Raw genomic sequence first — 16,785 nt, 5'->3', positions numbered from 1 at the left:
TGTAATATACAACCATTATAGTATAATTATTTACATATATCAAATTCTATACAATGTATTAAATATACAAATATGTATTATCTGTTATGTTAATTTATATATATATAAATAAGATGTATTATTGGTCCATACACATGAAAATATATAGATTACATTCAATGTATATCAAGTTATTTTCATATTAAAATATGATATATACTAAATGCACTGAGCAAAGATTTCTTTTTATAGCACATAGCCTGTGTCATTATCTACGTTAAATTAAATAGGCCTCACCCCTGAATGTAACGTAAAACAAACTAACCGCAATCACCGATATCGCCGTGAAAAGTTGCAATTTGGCCGAAACGGCGTGGTTTGGGCTGGAAAACTCGTGAAATGGTTTGAACCGGCGCCGCACGTTTACGGCTAATTAGCCTGTTTGCGCTCAGCGCCGGGATATCCCAGGCCGTTCCATTCCCCTCGGATTTGAACTTGGGATTAGCCAGAGCATCGCCCGGGCCTTGTATTTGAAGCCAGCGTGACACGGACACTCGGCCGTGGCCCTCGGCAGCCGGGTCCGACGGCCAGTCTCCCTCGCTGTTACAAATCGGTCCCTCGTTCCCGACGTCCGGCCTGGCTCTGCCATGCTCCGCTAGATTCAAGGGCGTGTTGATACCCGGGGTTTTCTCCCCGCCAAGGGGTATAGACCCTGGACCCCCAGGTCACCGCGTTTCCAGAAGCCAAACAGTTCACGAGCCGGAAGGCGGTTTTAGCCAGCCCTCTATACCCTCACCAGCAGCGCCACCGACGCTTTAAACGGGGTACACACCTGAACCGGATGCCATTTTCCGGCCTCAGGCTCCCCAAGGGTAAATATACCGGGGTAAATCGCGCGCTCGCCTCGCTTTATGCCATGAATTTAAGCTGCTAACCTGTGGAACTCCTTGCTACATGACACTGAAGCAGCCACGGGATTGCTGGCGCCAGGGATACCGTTTCTATATCTGTTGCTGATTCCCCACCATGTGATGAGGTCCGAGCCCAAGACAGTGGCATGGAGAATTACGAGAAGGGTTGTTAACCCGCGGGACTCCCTGCCACATGATGGCTGGTGAGGCAACCGCTTGGGATGCTTACATAGGATCAGTAGAACCTTGGACTGACCTTCAATCCAATTAATTAGAGTCCGGACCAAATAATGAGGGGTGGGGATGGGGCAGTGACAGGATACCGGGCTAGATGGGCTCATAGTCTGATCCAGGATGGCAGGGAGGGGCCGGGATATCGGGCCGCATGGTCCATTCTTGCCACACCTTGATTTCATTCCCTTCCCAGCCCCCCGTCCCTCCACAGAATCCTCCAGGTGTTGTTAACCAGCGGAACTCCCCGCCGCATGGCTGCATCATGCAATACGCAAGCGGCAATTCCTTTTCTCCCCCCCGGCTCCTTGGAAATTAGCAGCTCCCCACTGTACTCAGTGGGGCATATCCCCAGGTGGTGTAATTGAGGGGGATCAGGACACTCTGCTCTAACCCACCAGCCCCCAGTCCCCTCCCAGAGCCGGGGAGAGAACCCAGGAGTCCTGGCTCCCAGCCCCCCCTGCTCTAACCCACTGGCCCCCACTCCCCTCCCAGAGCCAGGGAGAGAACCCAGGAGTCCTGGCTCCCAGCACCCCCCTGCTCTAACCACCAGCCCCCACTGCCCTCCCAGAGCCGGGGAGAGAACCCAGGAGTCCTGGCTCCCAGCCCCCCCTGCTCTAATCCCCACCCGAGAGTCTGAACCCCAGCTTCCCCCCAAATCCACCCCCCCCAGCCCCCAAAGCAGCCGCACAGGGAAGTCCCGGTTGTAACGCATCCAGTCCTCCAAAATATTTGATTTATTACTGACAAGGAAACGGCAGCCGGGCCGGGCTGATGCCGGCTGGGATCGGGGGAGCCCCATTTCTGGGGGCACCCCTGCTTGGAGGGCATCAGTGTCAGCGTGCCCAGTTTTCTCCCAAAGGTGCAAGATTTGTAGGCAACCCCCCCAACCGGCTGGCACCTCCCCGACCCTAAAACCGACCCATCATCAGGGGAACATAACGCAGCTATGGCTGATTAAAGCTCAGATCTATCCCCAGTGGGGAGAGGGGACCTTTGTAACTCACATTTCCCTTCATGGGGCTGCCTCGAAACAGACATTTACCCCCTCCTTGGGGGAGCCTCGAAAAAGACTTTCCACCTCCCTGGGTAGTTCCCCCCTCCTCCAGGGTAGACATTTCTCTCCTCCTACACGGCAGATCCCACTGCTTCCTCCAGAGTAGCCTCAAAAGACACATTTCCCCCCTCCTTGGGGAGCCTCGAAACAGACATTTCCCGTCCTTGAGGGAGCCTCGAAACAGACATTCCCCCTCCTCCAACAGGGGCACATTAAGGCATTTCCTCAGCAGAAGAGCTATATCCCAGAGGTAGCATGTTAGGCTGGGCGTATTGGGGGAAGGGAAAGGGGTACAGTACCCCACTAATTGCCCCCCCCTCCATTCCCAGATGCTTCAGGGAGAGGGCAGAGGTGTATGCCGGGAAGTGGAAGGGGCCAGTTTGGGGGTTCAGAGTGTCCCAGGCATGTCTCCCCTGTCCCCGCTGGAGCTGCGTCGGGGCTCAGAAGCCCAAGGGGTTGGGGGAGACCACACCCCCGCTCTCCACCACGGCCCGGGAGATGCTCCGCAGCTGCCGGAAGGTGTGCCGGGCGCCGTCTGTGCTCAGCGGGCTTAGGGTGGCCGTGAGGCGCTCGTAGGCCTGGAGCGAGACAGGGAGAGAGGGGAAAGGGAGGGGTGAGAGATGGGCACGGACACCCCCCACCACCACCAAAAAAGTCCTGCCCATCCCCCCACCAGCACTGAGCGGTGAAGAGAGGAGTGGGCGGGGGGGGGAAGAGAGGGAGGGAGAGATGCGTGGATGGGGAGGGATGGAAGAAGGGGTGAGGGATGGAGGGATGGAAGAAGGGACGGAGGTGTGGGGGGACGGATGGAAGAAGGGGTGGAGGTGTGGATGGAGGGGGAACGGAGGTGTGGATGGAAGAAGGGATGGAGGGACGGAGGTGTGGACGGCAGGGACGGACAGAGGAGCGTACAGACGGATGGAAGAAGGGGTGACGGATGGAGGGATGGATGGAGGGATGGAAGAACGGATGGAGGGACGGAGGTGTGGACGGCAGGGACGGACAGAGGAGTGTACAGACGGATAGAAGAAGGGGTGACGGATGGAGAGATGGAAGAAGGGATGGAGAGATGGAAGAAGGGATGGAGGTGTGGGGGGACGGAGGTGTGGGGGGACGGATGGAAGAAGGGGTGAGGGATGGAGGGATGGAAGAAGGGGTGATGGAGGTGTGGATGGAAGAAGGGATGGAGGGACGGAGGTGTGGACGGCAGGAACGGACAGAGGAGCGTACGGATGGATGGAAGAAGGGGTGAGGGATGGAGGGATGGAAGAAGGGATGGAAGAACGGGGGACGGAGGTGTGGATGGAAGAAGGGATGGAGAGACGGAAGAAGGGATGGAGAGATGGAAGAAGGGGTGATGGATGGAGGTGTGGAAGAAACGGGGACAGAGGTGTGGATGGAAGAAGGGATGGAGGGACGGAGGTGTGGACGGCAGGGACGGACAGAGGAGTGTACAGACGGATGGAAGAAGGGGTGACGGATGGAGAGATGGAAGAAGGGGTGAGGGATGGACGGACGGAAGAAGGGATGGACGGACGGAAGAAGGGATGGACGGACGGAAGAAGGGGTGATGGATGGAGGGACGGAGGAAGGGATGGAGGGACGGAGGTGTGGACGGCAGGGACAGACAGAGGAGCGTACAGACAGATGGAAGAAGGGGCGATGGATGGAGGGATGGAAGAAGGGGCGATGGATGGACAGGCTGCTGGGGGGAGAACCGGGAGGGCTGGAGCCAGCAGACACCAGCTGCGGCTGGAGGGGGCTCCGGGGCCGTGGGCCTGGCTGGGGGGCCGCCCCCCCTCCCCGTACTCACCTCCTCACACCAGGTCTCGCAGAGCAGCTTTTCGTGCTGGGCGGTGGGCTGGGCCTGGGCCAGGGAGCGCGACGCCCTGGGGGGAGGGGGGGGAGATAAGCCATTAGAATGGGGGACCCCCCCAAAAAAGTTGAAACCAAGAACCCCCTTAGAAACACATGGAAAGGCCCCCGACCCGCTCCCCCAGAGCCCCCAGTCCAAGGGGTGAGCCCACTCCCCCACAGCCCCCCCCCGGATGGAGGGGGGACACCCCAGACCAGCATCCCCCCACTAACGCCCCCCGATGCCCCTTGGCCCCACCAACCCCTCCAAGCTCCCTTCGCCCCCCCAGCCCCCCCGTGCCCCCCGCCCCGGGCATCACCTGGAGAGCAGCACCACCATGGCGTAGAGATCGATGGCCCCATCCGCCACCCGCTTCAGCACGAACTGCTCGTCTGGGGGTGAAGGGGGTCAGGCAGAGCCAGCCCCCAAACAACCCCCTTCCCTGCTCCTCCCCAGTGCACCGACCCCCCCAAAAACCCTTTCTGCCCCCAAACCCTCGCTCCTCCAAACCTTCCCAGCCTGCAGCCGTGGGGCCCCCAATCTTCCCACCCCTGGGGACCCCAACCTCTCACTGCCAGGGGCCCCAAAACCTTCCCACCTGCAGCCACGGGGCCCCCAATCTTCCCAGCCCTGGGACCCCCAACCTTCCCCACCCCTGCCTCTCATTGCCACGGGCCCCCAAAACCTTCCCACCTGCTGCCATGGCCCCCAACCTCTCACTGCCAGGGGGCCCCCCAAAACCTTTCCACCTGCAGGCGTGGGGCCCCCAATCTTCCCACCCTGGGGACCCCAACCTCTCACTGCCAGGGGCCCCCAAAACCTTCCCACCTGCAGCCATGGGGGTCCCCCAATCTTCCCACCCCTGGGACCCCAACCTCTCACTGCCAGGGGCCCCCAAAACCTTTCCACCTGCAGCCATGGGGGCCCCCCAAACCTTCCCCCCCAACCCTCAAACAGCCCCCCGCACGCTGCAGCCCACAGATGTGGGGGGAGGGACGGCGACCCAGGCCCCCCTTCCACCCCCACCAGGGCTCCCCCCAAATCCACTCACCCACAATTTTCTTGCCGTATTTAAGGAGCAGCTCCTCCACCGTGGCCCCGAAGAGATCGACCCCGCGCACCAGCTGGGGGGGGGAGAGGCAACGGGGGGGGCAGGGTTAGCGGGCAGGGGGGGCAGACCCACACCATAAACATCCCCGCCCCGAGATCCAACCCCAAAATGGGGATCTCATGGGGTCGGTGCGAGTCGGGGGCGTTGGAAGGCGTGGGAGTCTCCCGCCCCGGCTGCCCCCAGTCCCCAGCCTCCCCTGCTCGGCGCTGGGGTCCAGGTCGGGGTGCACCACGTCCCTCAGGGTGATCCCGGAGCCCCACCCGGCTTTCCTGGGGGGGGGGAACAGACGGCACGTGAGGGACCCCCCCCACACACACAAGGGCAGCGCTCCCCCCTCCACCCCCCCTGCACCCCTCCAAGGACCAAAACCTCCCATCCCAGGGACCCCGAGAGTGACCCCCATAGATCCCCGCCCCATCAAGAGCCCCGGGAGGTTCCCCGGTACCTGCGGAGACGCCGGGTGGCCTCCTGCGCCAGCAGCCCCACGTTCCCCACGGGGCTTTTCAGGGCTTGTTGCAGCCCCCGCAGCTGGTTCCCGGCGTTCTGCGGGGGGGGGGGGGTGTCAGTGACCTGTGGGGGGGGGGCACGGACATCCCCCCCCCTCCCAGAGAGGAACCAGCCCCTTCCCCATTCCAGGGTCTCCCTCGCCCCAGCAAACCCTGTCCCGGGTCTCCTGCCCCCCCCCAACCCCCCCCACAGATCATCTCCCATCCTTTCCCCAACAACACAGCCCCTCTCCCTTTGAGCTCCACCCCATAGCCCTCCCCACCCCTATATCCTCTCCCAGCCACAGCCCCCACCCTCCCCACCCCAGAATCCTCCCCACCCCAAATCTCCCACCACAACCCCCTTTGAGCTCCACCCCTACCCTCCCCACCCCTATATCCCCTCCCAGCCACAGCCCCTACCCCTCCCCACCCCAGAATCCCTCCCCACCCCCAAATCTCCCCACCACAACCCCCTTTGAGCTCCACCCCGATAGCCCTCCCCACCCCCAGAATCCTCCCAGCCACAGCCCCTACCCCTCCCCACCCCCAGAATCCCTCCCCACCCCCATATCCTCCCAGCCACAGCCCCCACCCCTCCCCACCCCAGAATCCCTCCCCCACCCCAAATCTCCCCACCACAACCCCTTGAGCTCCTCCCTCCCCAAAATCCTCCCGCCACAGCCCCCATAGCCCTCCCCACCCCCAAATCTCCCCACCACAACCCCCTTTGAGCTCCTCCCCCTCCCCAAAATCCTCCCGCCACAGCCCCCATATCCTCCTCTCCCCCAAATTCCTGTTCCCCACCACAGCCCCCTTTAAGCTCCACCCCCATACCCCCGCAGCACCCCTCTTGGAGACCCTCAAGTAGCCCTCCCAGCCCCATACCCCCACCCCCACACCTGGAAGCCGTTCAGAGCCACGAAAAGCCGCAGGATATCGTTGGTCCTTCGAAGATCCGGAAGATCCGGAGATCCCGCATCACCCGCTCCACGCCGGCGTCCTGGGGTGGGGTGGGGGCAGCGTTAGGGGGTCCTGGCACCCTGGGGAGGTCGAGTATCCAGGCCCCGGGTGGGAAGTCGGACAAGGCTTGGACAGCGGGAGTCCCAGTGCCAGAGCAGGTCGGCTGGGGGTGGGGGGATCCCGGCACTGGGGAGGCTGGAGGGGGGGGGGAGCATCTCCACTCACCTGCATGAAGCCCATCCCGCCCATAATCTGGATGCACTCGTCCGTCACCGTCCAGGCAGCTTCCTATGGAAACCAACCCACAGCCCCACGGTCATGCGCCTGCCCTGCGGCACCCCCGGCTGGGGTCCCCGGGGACTCCCCCCCATTCCCCGCCCCGCGGAGCCTCACCGAGCCGAAGATTTTGCTGATGGCTGCCTCCGTTTGGAAATCGGCCGCTCCTTGGTCCATGTTAGCGCTGATCATGTACGCCATGGACTGCACGGAGAGACAGCACAGGTGAGACGCGGCCACCTCTGGGGCGGGGCGGCCGGGGACCCGGGGACCCCTCGCCCGGCGCTGAGATGCAGCCACCTCTGGGGCGGGGCGGCCGGTTACCCAGGGACCCTTTGCCCGGTGCTGAGATGCGCCCACCTCTGGGGCGGGGCGGCCGGTTACCCAGGGACCCCTCGCCCGGCGCTGAGATGCAGCCACCTCTGGGGCGGGGCGGCCGGTTACCCAGGGACCCCTCGCCCGGCGCTGAGATGCAGCCACCTCTGGGGCGGGCGGCCGGTGACCCAGGACCCTCGCCCGGCGCTGAGATGCGACCACCTCTGGGGCGGGGCGGCCGGTGACTCGGCGACCCCTCGCCCGGCGCTGAGATGCAGCCACCTCTGGGGCGGGGCGGCCGGTTACCCAGGGACCCCTCTCCCGGCGCTGAGATGCAGCCACCTCTGGGGCGGGGCGGCCGGTTACCCAGGGACCCCTCGCCCGGCGCTGAAATGCAGCCACCTCTGGGGCGGGGCGGCCGGTTACCCAGGGACTCCTCGCCCGGTGCTGAGATGTGCCCACCTCTGAGGCGGGGCGGCCGGTTACCCAGGGACCCCTCGCCCGGCGCTGAGATGCAGCCACCTCTGAGGTGGGGCGGCCGGTTACCCAGGGACCCCTCGCCCGGCGCTGAGATGCAGCCACCTCTGGGGCGGGGCGGCCGGTGACCCAGGGACACCTCGCCCGGCGCCGAGATGCAGCCACCTCTGGGGCGGGGCGGCCGGTTACCCAGGGACCCCTCGCCCGGCACCGAGATGCAGCCACCTCTGGGGCAGAGCAGTCTCACCTCAGTGACATAGTGCAGCATGGCCATACGTGCCAGCTTCTCCTGGATGGCTCCGAAATTGTGGATTTTGTCCCCAAACTGGGTGCGACTGGCTGCATGCTCCACCTGGCGGGGTGGGGGGAAGGCAACCCAACCGTCAGGCGTGGAAATATCCCACAATGCAATGGGGTAGTTGGGGGAGGCAGAATTCCCACAAGGCAGTGGGGTCGGGTCACTGTGGGGAGATGAGCGTCGCCGTAGGGGGAGGACTGGTGGAGACACCAGGGGGGAGATGGTGGTCACTGTGGGGACTGCTGGGAAGAGGGGCATCACTGGGGAAGAGAGGGGACACCATGGGGAAGTGGGGACACCATCAGAGATAGGGGGTTGCCGTGGGGGTCACTGGGGAGATGAGGGGTTGCCGTGGGGAGAATGGGGAAGTGGGGGAGGGTCACTGAGGGGACAGTGAGGGGCATCACCATGGGGAGAATGGGGAAGTGGGGGTCACTGAGGGGACAGTGGGGGCATCGCCGTGGGGAGTGGGATCGCCATGAGGGACTGATGGGGACACCAGAGGGAGATGGGTCGCTGTGAGGAGGAGTGTGGGGTCACTGTGGGGAGATGAGGGTTGCCATGAGGGGAGTGTGGGGGGGTGGGGTCACTGAGGGGACTGGGGGAGTGGGATCGCCATGGGGACTGATGGGGACACCAGAGGGAGATGGGGTGCTGTGAGGAGGTGTGGGGGTCACTGTGGGAGATGAGGGTTGCCATGAGGGGGAGTGTGGGGGGACTGGGGAGTGGGATCGCCATGGGGACTGATGGGGACACCAGAGGGAGATGGGGGTCGCTGTGAGGAGGAGTGTGTGGGGGGGTCACTGTGGGGAGATGAGGGTTGCCATGAGGGGGAGTGTGGGGGGGTGTCTCCGTAGCGGGACTGGGGGGAGTGGGATCGCCATGGGGGACTGATGGGGACACCAGAGGGAGATGGGGGTCGCTGTGAGGAGGTGTGTGGGGGGGTCACTGTGGGGAGATGAGGGTTGCCAGGAGGGGGAGTGTGGGGGGGTGTCTCCGTAGCGGGACTGGGGAGGGGGATCGCCATGGGGGACTGATGAGGACACCAGAGGAGATGGGAGTCGCTGTGAGGAGGTGTGTGGGGTCACTGTGGGGAGATGAGGGTTGCCATGAGGGGACTGTGGGGGTGGGATCGCCATGGGGACTGATGGGGACACCAGAGGGAGAGGGGGTCGCTGTGAGGAGGTGTGTGGGGTCACTGTGGGGAGATGAGGTTGCCATGAGGGGAGTGTGGGGTGTCTCCGTGGCGGGACTGGGGGACTGATGGGGACACCAGAGGAGATGGGGTCGCTGTGAGGAGGTGTGTGGGGTCACTGTGGGGAGATGAGGGTTGCCGTGGGGACTGGGAGTGGGATCGCCATGGGGGACTGATGGGGACACCAGAGGGAGAGGGGGGTCGCTGTGAGGACGAGCGGGGAGGTCACTTTGGAGAGACGGGGGGCGCCGTGGGGGGGAGTGGGGGCGCCGGGCGTCCCCGCGGGGACACTCACCGCCTTCCCGATGACGCCCCGCATGGTCCCGGCCAGCGCGGCCGCCATGCCAAACCGCCCGTTGTTGAGGATGTTCATGGCCACCTTGAAGCCGGCGCCCGGCGGGCCCAGCACGTTCTCCGCCGGCACCCGCACGCCCGAGAAGTGCACCTCGGCCGTGTTCGACGCCTTGATCCCCATCTTCTTCTCGGGGGGGCCGCTGCCACGGAGGCGGGGTGAGGAGGCGCCGAGGCCCCAAAATCCAGCCCCGCCAATGTACACCCCGAAATAAAGACACCGGCCAACTCCCCCCCCCCGTACAGACCCCGCCAACGTCCCTCGAAACCCATGCCCTGAAATACGTCCTAATACCCCCCAAACCTATGCCCTGAAATACAGCCGCCCCCCACCACCAACAGCCCCCCAAATGTACACCCCGGAGCACCCCACCCCTGAAATACCCAAATACACACCCCAGAACGCACCTGCCCCCGGCCAATATACGCCACCTCTGAAATACGCCCCACCACCAGAGTCATGCTATGCCCGGAAACCCCCAAACCCCAAAATATGCCCCCCCCCAAAAAACACCACCATTTCTCACAGATGCCCCCCTAGCAGTGGCCGCCCCTTCTGCCCCCGCCCCGACCTGCCCCCTCCCGCCGGGCTGAGTTTGGGGGGACACTCACTGGGTGACCCCCCCGAACCCTCGCTCCACGATGAAGGCCGTGATCTTCTCCTTCGCCTCGCCCGTCGCCTCGTTCTTCACGGGGGTCTTGGCGAAGACGGTGAAGAGGTCGGCCAGCCCGCCGTTACTGTGGGGGGGCAGAGATGTGGGGGGGGGGTCAGGAAAGGAGGGTATGCCTGGGGGAGTCCCCAGCCCTGCGCCCCACGGCGCCCCCCCCCCTCGGGCCGGGGCGCACCTGATCCAGATCTTGCCCCCGTCCAGGGTGTAGTAGGAGCCGCAGGGGCTGGGCCGGGCGGTGGTGCGGATGGAGGCGGCGTCCGAGCCGCTGGCCGGCTCCGTCAGGCAGAAGGCGGCGATGGTCTCTCCTGGGGAGGGGAGGTGGGGGGGGGGGCAAGGTGACACGCTGGGAGGTGTTGCCCTTCCAGAGCCCCTCCCACTCATTAGGCCACTCCCATTTCGTTAGGCCCCCGCCTCCCCATGCTCCCCAAATCCTCCTCTAGCTTCCTGCCCCCCAAATCCTCCCGTACCCCCGCTATCCCCGCCCTCCTCCCTGCCTCGCCAATCCTCCCGTACCCCCCGCTATCCCCACCCCTCCTCCCTGCCTCGCCAATCCTCCCGTACCCCCTCCGCTTCTCCCGACCCGTCCTACCGTACCCCAAATCCTCTTGTGCCCCCATCCTCCCGTACCCCCCGCTATCCCCGCCCTCCTCCCTGCCGCGCCAATCCTCCCGTACCCCCCGCTATCCCCACCCTCCTCCCTGCCTCGCCAATCCTCCCGTACCCCCTCCCGCTATCCCCACCCCTCCTCCCTGCCTCGCCAATCCTCCCGTACCCCCCGCTATCCCCACCCCTCCTCCCTGCCTCGCCAATCCTCCCGTACCCGCCACTATCCCCATCCCTCCCTCCACCGCGCTCCTCACCGGTGGCCAGCCGGGGCAGGTATTTCTCCTTCTGCTGGGGCGTCCCGTAGAGCAGCAACCCCTTGAAGCCGATGGACTGATGGGCCCCCAGCGTGATCCCCACGCCGAGGTCGTGCAGCCCCACGATCTCCACCAGCCGGGCGTACTGCGGGGAAAGGGGTGAGCGCGGGGCCCTTCCCCTCTAGGGGGCACCAGCTGGGTCGGGGGGGGTGGGGAATGGGGGGGGGTCTCACCTGGGTGTTACTCAACCCCAGCCCCCCCAGCTCGGGGGGGATCTGCAGCCCGAAGGCCCCCAGCTCCTTCAGCCCCTGCATGGTCCGGTCCTCCACTCGTTCCAGCGAGTCGTTCGCCGCCGGGTCGTTCACCTCCTGGGGGCAGGGGGGAGAGGGGGAGTCTGAGGGAGGGGCCCCCGTCCAGGCCGCCGCCCACCCGCCTGCACCCCCAGCCCCCCCCCCACACAGCCCCCCCAAACTCAGCCCCTTCCCCCTCACCCATGTCTCCCCACAGCCCCCTAAAACAACCCCAGCCCTCCAGCCCCTAAAACAACCCCAGCCCCTCCCCAAAAGTCCCCCTCACCTGGAAGAAACGGCTGACGGGTCCCACGAGCTCCTTCAGAAACTGGACCTGCTCCTCGGTCAGCACTGGGGGGCAGGGGGAGAGTCAGGTGGTGAGCGATGGGGGAGGACCAATAGGGTGTGTGGGGGTGGGGGTTCAACCTCCCTGCCCCAACTTCCCCTTCGAGTCACCCCAAGCCAACGGGCAGCTCCCCGCAGCCCCGCCTCCTCCCAGCCCCACCGTGGGGGCAGCAAGCCCCCCACCCCCACCCCAGACTCCCCTCCCCACCCCAGCTCCCCCTTACCTGACGGGTAGGGGAACACCTGCTCCGTGTTCATCCGACCCTGGAACATCCCCATGGCGAAAGACTTCGACTCCTGGGGCGGGGGAACAGAGTGAGGGGGGGGCAATCGGGGTCCTGTCCCTCCCTTTTGGAACGCCCCCCCGACTCAACCTTGAACCAGGGGGAAAACGCGGGGGGGGGCAACCCCCATACATCAGCAAACGCTGTCAATTCCTTTCCAACCAGAGAGGGACCCCCCACACACATCAGACTCCGGCGATCCCCCCTCTAACCGGGGCTGGGGGGATTGGAAACCTCCCCCCCACACACAATCCCCCTCGAATGGGAGTGGGGAAATGAGGTTAAAGGAGAGACCACATCCACAAACCCCTTCCCCACCCCGGGCCCCTGAGCGGGGTTTAGGGGTGGGGGCGCACGTACCCCCAGCAGGGACTTGGTCTTCGATACTGTCGGGGAAGCCGTCCCTGCCCCAGCCTTCTCCAGCACAGCCTGCAGGGTGGGGGGACAGAGCGCGTCAGTAAGGGGCTGCGGGTCGGGAGTGAGGGGCACCGGCAGAGCTGGGGGGGGGCAGGGGCTGTGGGTCGGGAGTGAGGGACACCGGCAGAGCTGGGGGAAGGGGCTGGTATTGTTCTCAGGGGACCAGGCCAGATGTTAAAGCCTCCTGGTCTCCTTCCCCACCCCGCCAACTCGGCTGTCACCTTTCCTCTAAATACTTCTGTCCCGTGACTTATCCCAGAATAACAAAACCTTTCACCCAGATAAATTCGCCGAGATTCCAGGTAACACAAGTATTAAATAGAAATGCGGCCAACTCTGCGGTGGGTTGACCGGTTACCCAGGGACCCCTGGCCCGGTGCTGAGATGCGGCCACCTCTGGGGCGGGGCGGCCGGTTACCCAGGGACCCCTCGCCCGGCACTGAGATGCGGCCAACTCTGGGGCGGGGCGGCCGGTTACCCAGGGACCCCTCGCCCGGTGCTGAGATGCGGCCACCTCTGGGGCGGGGCGGCCGGTTACCCAGGGACCCCTCGCCCGGCGCTGAGATGCGGCCACCTCTGGGGCGGGGCGGCCGGTTACCCGGGGACCCCTCGCCCGGCGCTGAGATGCGGCCACCTCTGGGGCGGGGCGGCTGCTTAACAGCCTCACTGGGATTTTGGGGCAGGACGTGAGAGATTGATGGGGACAGTGGGGAGAGCGCCCCCCCGCATGTCCTTACCTCAGCAGCATGGGTGCTGTACAGACAGGTGGCGTAGGGCAGGGGGGTGGGGTATGTCCCGGCCAGGGGCCCCCCAGAGCTGGAGAGAGACGGGAACAGGTCAGCGGTGGGGGCCTATGGCGGGGGGGGAGTGAGGGAGAGGCAGCCGCTTCCCCTGCTGCTCCCCTCCCCGTTCTTCCCACCCCTTTGGGGTCATCCCCCCCCCCCAACCTAATCCAGGTCACCCCATCCTCTCCCCTCCCCCACCCTCACAATGTCCCCCAATTCCCCTCCCCCACCCACTTCCTACTCCTGCCCCCCCCGCAGTTCCCCTCTCCTGCCCACCCCCACACATCCCTTTCCCCAGCCCCTCCCCAGCTGTCTCCTCCTCCAGAGCCTTCCTCCCCACCGTTATAATGCCCCCACCTCCTACTCCCACATTCCTTTTTCCCACCCCCCCATCTCCCCCCCCTCACCCGCGGGGGGGGCGGCGCAGGAGCCGCAGGCAGAGCCCGGGACCCGCTCTCGCTCCCCGCATGGTGCCGGGTCCGTCTGTCCGCCCCTCCCCGCAAGGTCACCGGGACCGGGCCGGCCCCGCCCCCCACCCCCCACCTATGGGTGCGGAGGGTGGGGGGGGAGGGGCCTGGCTGGGGCGGGGAATCCTGGGAAAGGCCACTGAGTGGGGGCGTGATGTCATGAGGACACGTCACCGCCCCGCAGGTATCTCCCCACTCACACCCCTCCCCACCCCAGGGGTCCCCCATACAGTCTAGTCCTCCCCCCGCGTCACAGGCCTCCCCCAGGGATCCCCCCCGACTCACCCCCCTCCCCCCACCCCAGGGATCCCCCCTACAGACTATCCCCCCCGGGTCACAGCCCTGCAGGGATCCCGCCGACTCACCCCTCCCCACCCCAGGGATCCCCTACAGACTATCCCCGGGTCACAGCCCCCAGGATCCCCCGACTCACCCCTCCCCACCCATGCCCCTAGTCTATTCCCCGGGTCACAGCCCCAGGGATCCCCTGACTCACCCCTCCCCACCCCAGGGATCCCCTACAGACTATCCCCGCCGGGTCACAGCCCCCAGGGACCCCCGACTCACCCCCTCCCCACCCATGCCCCTAGTCTATTCCCCGGGTCACAGCCCCCAGGTATCCCCTTACAGACTATTCCCCCGGCTCACAGCACCCACCCAGGGTCCCCTACAGTCTATTCCTCCCTGGGTCACAGCCCCCACCCCGTGGGTCCCCTACAGTCTATTCCCCACGACTCAGAGACCCCCACCCAGGGACACCCCTGGCTTGGAGCCCCCACCCTGCGGTTCCCCTACAGTCTCTTTCCCCTGGCTCAGCCCCAGAGGATCCCCACAACCCATTTCCCAGGTCAGTCATACTCCCCTCCCGCGGGATTCTTCACCTTCATGCAAATTTTATGTAAAATACATGCAAATTAGTTCCCTGGGCATGTGATGGGCCAAGGGCAGTTTGGGGGTCCCCCCGTGGGGTGTGTTTGGGGGTGAGAACCTGGCTACTTCCCCCCTCCCCCGCATTGCGCATTGATCTCGAAGAGCCCGGGGCCAGGCTGCCCTTAGTCAAAATGGCCGCCAACTCCCACGGCTCTCGATGGGCCTGAAGCCAGCCTGCCCTCACCTTAAATGGCCGCCCACGTCCTTTACCCAATAGGGCTGAAGCCAGGTTGCCCTCACCCAAAATGGCCACCTCCTGCCATTACCCAATGGGGCTGAAGCTAGGGTGCCCTCACCCAAAATGGCCACCTCCTGCCATTACCCAATGGGGCTGAAGCCAGGCTGCCCTCACCCAAAATGGCCGCCTCCTGCCATTGCTTTCTCTGGGCCTGAAGGCGGGCTGCTCTGATTGTACTATATCACCATAGCAACTGAGCCCCCCCTCAGCCCAGCCCCACTGGGAGATGTGACCCCCAGAAAGCAAAAAAGCCTCTGACCCCCGTGGGTCTACTGGAGTCAATAGGCCAGAGGATCAGGTGCTGGGAACACGCATCCCTAGACTGCACTCCCCTCCCAGCGCCGGGGAGAGAACCCAGGAGTCCTGGTTCCCAGCCCACCCTGCTCTAACCCATCAGCCCCCACTCCCCTCCCAGAGCCAGGGAGAGAACCCAGGAGTCCGGGCTCCCAGCCCGCCCTGCTCTAACCCACCAGCCCCCACTCCCCTCCCAGAGCCGGGGAGAGAACCCAGGAGTCCTGGATCCCAGCCCCACTCCCGTCCCAGAGCCAGGGAGAGAACCCAGGAGTCCTGGCTCCCAGCCCCCCCTGCCCTGACCCACCAGCCCCCACTCCCCTCCCAGAGCCAGGGAGAGAACCCAGGACTCCTGGCTCCCAGCCCCCCTGTTCAGATACCAGGGTGATGGGCACCAGCTAAGCCCCTTAGACTGCGAAGGGCCAGATCTGCACCTCCAGCCACTGCCGGCGCACAAACACCCCCCTGCCCCCCAATTTTTTTCCGAGCCCTTTGCTTTATTTTTATAGGTTTATTGTTCTTTTCATACACAAAGAGCTAAAAATAAATACATTATTCAAAATAGGATTCTGCTACCATGCCCCCCCTCGGCGGGGGGGGCACACTGCTAGAGAAATGGGGGACCCCAGCACCATTTACAGGGGGGTATGTACCCTATGTGCGGAGCTAGAGAAATGGGGATCCCCAGCCCCATGTATGGGGGGTAGGTAGTGTATGTAGGGGGGGAGGCTGGAGAAACGGAGGACCCCCCCCCATGCCATTAGGAGGGGTACACAGCCTACGTGAGGGGCTGGAGGTAAGGGGGACCCCCGACACCATTCACGGGGGGGTGGTTACATATGCTGTGTGTTGAGGGAACAATCGCCACCCCTTGGGGGTGATCTGAGCCAACTCAGAGCCCCCCCCAGGCAACAGGGGCGGATCGGGAATATCCCCCCCAACTATCCAAAATCCAGTGGTCTTGCCTTCCCAGTCAAACACCCCTGCCCCCGCGCCCCGAGCACCCCAAGCCTGACCACGTGGTTTAAACATGAGCGGTCGCTAACGGCCAGGTGCATCGGGGGGAGGGGGTGCCCCCCAAATGCAAGGGGGGAAGGAAAGGAGGAAGAAGTCGAGGGAAACTCGTCAACTGACCACGCCTGCAGGCGGAGAGGGATCATAGCTCGCCGGAGGGGGGGGTCAGAAGCGGGGTAACTGGACCCCCCATCTCAATCAGACACCCTGATTATGCAAGTTTGGGGGGCCGGGAAGGATAAAATGGGACCTTTCAAAAACTGTGCATTTTTTTTTTTAATACAAAGAACGTTTATAAAAATGTCTCAAAGAACGTGGTTTTTTTTTTTTTTTTAAATCGATAATAAAAAAAAGATTAAAAAAAGGATCTTTTTGGAAGGGGAAAAAAAGATCTCGTCACTTCATCCACACCGGGGCTGCGGGGGGGTGGTACCGAGCGGCGCCGGGGGCGGGGTGTCAGTACCAATGCGGGGAGCTGGTTGCGGACAGTCCGTCCCAAAACTGGAGAGAGCCCCCCAGCGGTGGATCACGTGACCCTGTGCGCGGTCAGGTGGCTTTAAGAAAGGCGTGGCCCCGGAAGGCGGTCACATGACTAGAACTGGCGACTCACGGGGCCGCTGGCCACGGGAGATGAAAAGGCTGTCAGGTGGCCCGGGGACACGAAATCACCTGACCAGGCGCCAGTCATG

At 64.2% G+C, this 16,785-nt stretch overlaps 1 protein-coding gene across 1 annotated transcript; it reads right to left on the bottom strand.

Moving 5' to 3' along the window:
* Positions 1–1,840: 1,840 nt before the first annotated feature.
* On the bottom strand, positions 1,841–13,715 carry ACADVL (acyl-CoA dehydrogenase very long chain). Its single transcript, XM_039499883.1, is given in 21 exon segments — positions 1,841–2,756; positions 3,992–4,067; positions 4,353–4,425; positions 5,085–5,157; positions 5,341–5,413; positions 5,590–5,687; positions 6,532–6,575; positions 6,578–6,632; positions 6,818–6,880; positions 6,986–7,072; positions 7,908–8,012; positions 9,449–9,647; positions 10,117–10,242; positions 10,351–10,480; positions 11,036–11,180; positions 11,269–11,403; positions 11,612–11,676; positions 11,895–11,967; positions 12,315–12,383; positions 13,109–13,187; positions 13,564–13,715. Coding segments are annotated over 21 exon segments (1,968 nt in total). The 5' UTR covers positions 13,626–13,715; the 3' UTR covers positions 1,841–2,618.
* Between the last annotated feature and the right edge of the window lie 3,070 nt (positions 13,716–16,785).

The sequence above is a fragment of the Mauremys reevesii genome, linkage group 14 (genome assembly GCF_016161935.1).
Source record: "Mauremys reevesii isolate NIE-2019 linkage group 14, ASM1616193v1, whole genome shotgun sequence".
NCBI classification, from domain to species: domain Eukaryota; kingdom Metazoa; phylum Chordata; order Testudines; family Geoemydidae; genus Mauremys; species Mauremys reevesii.
This window is presented reverse-complemented; position numbering and strand designations above follow the sequence as displayed.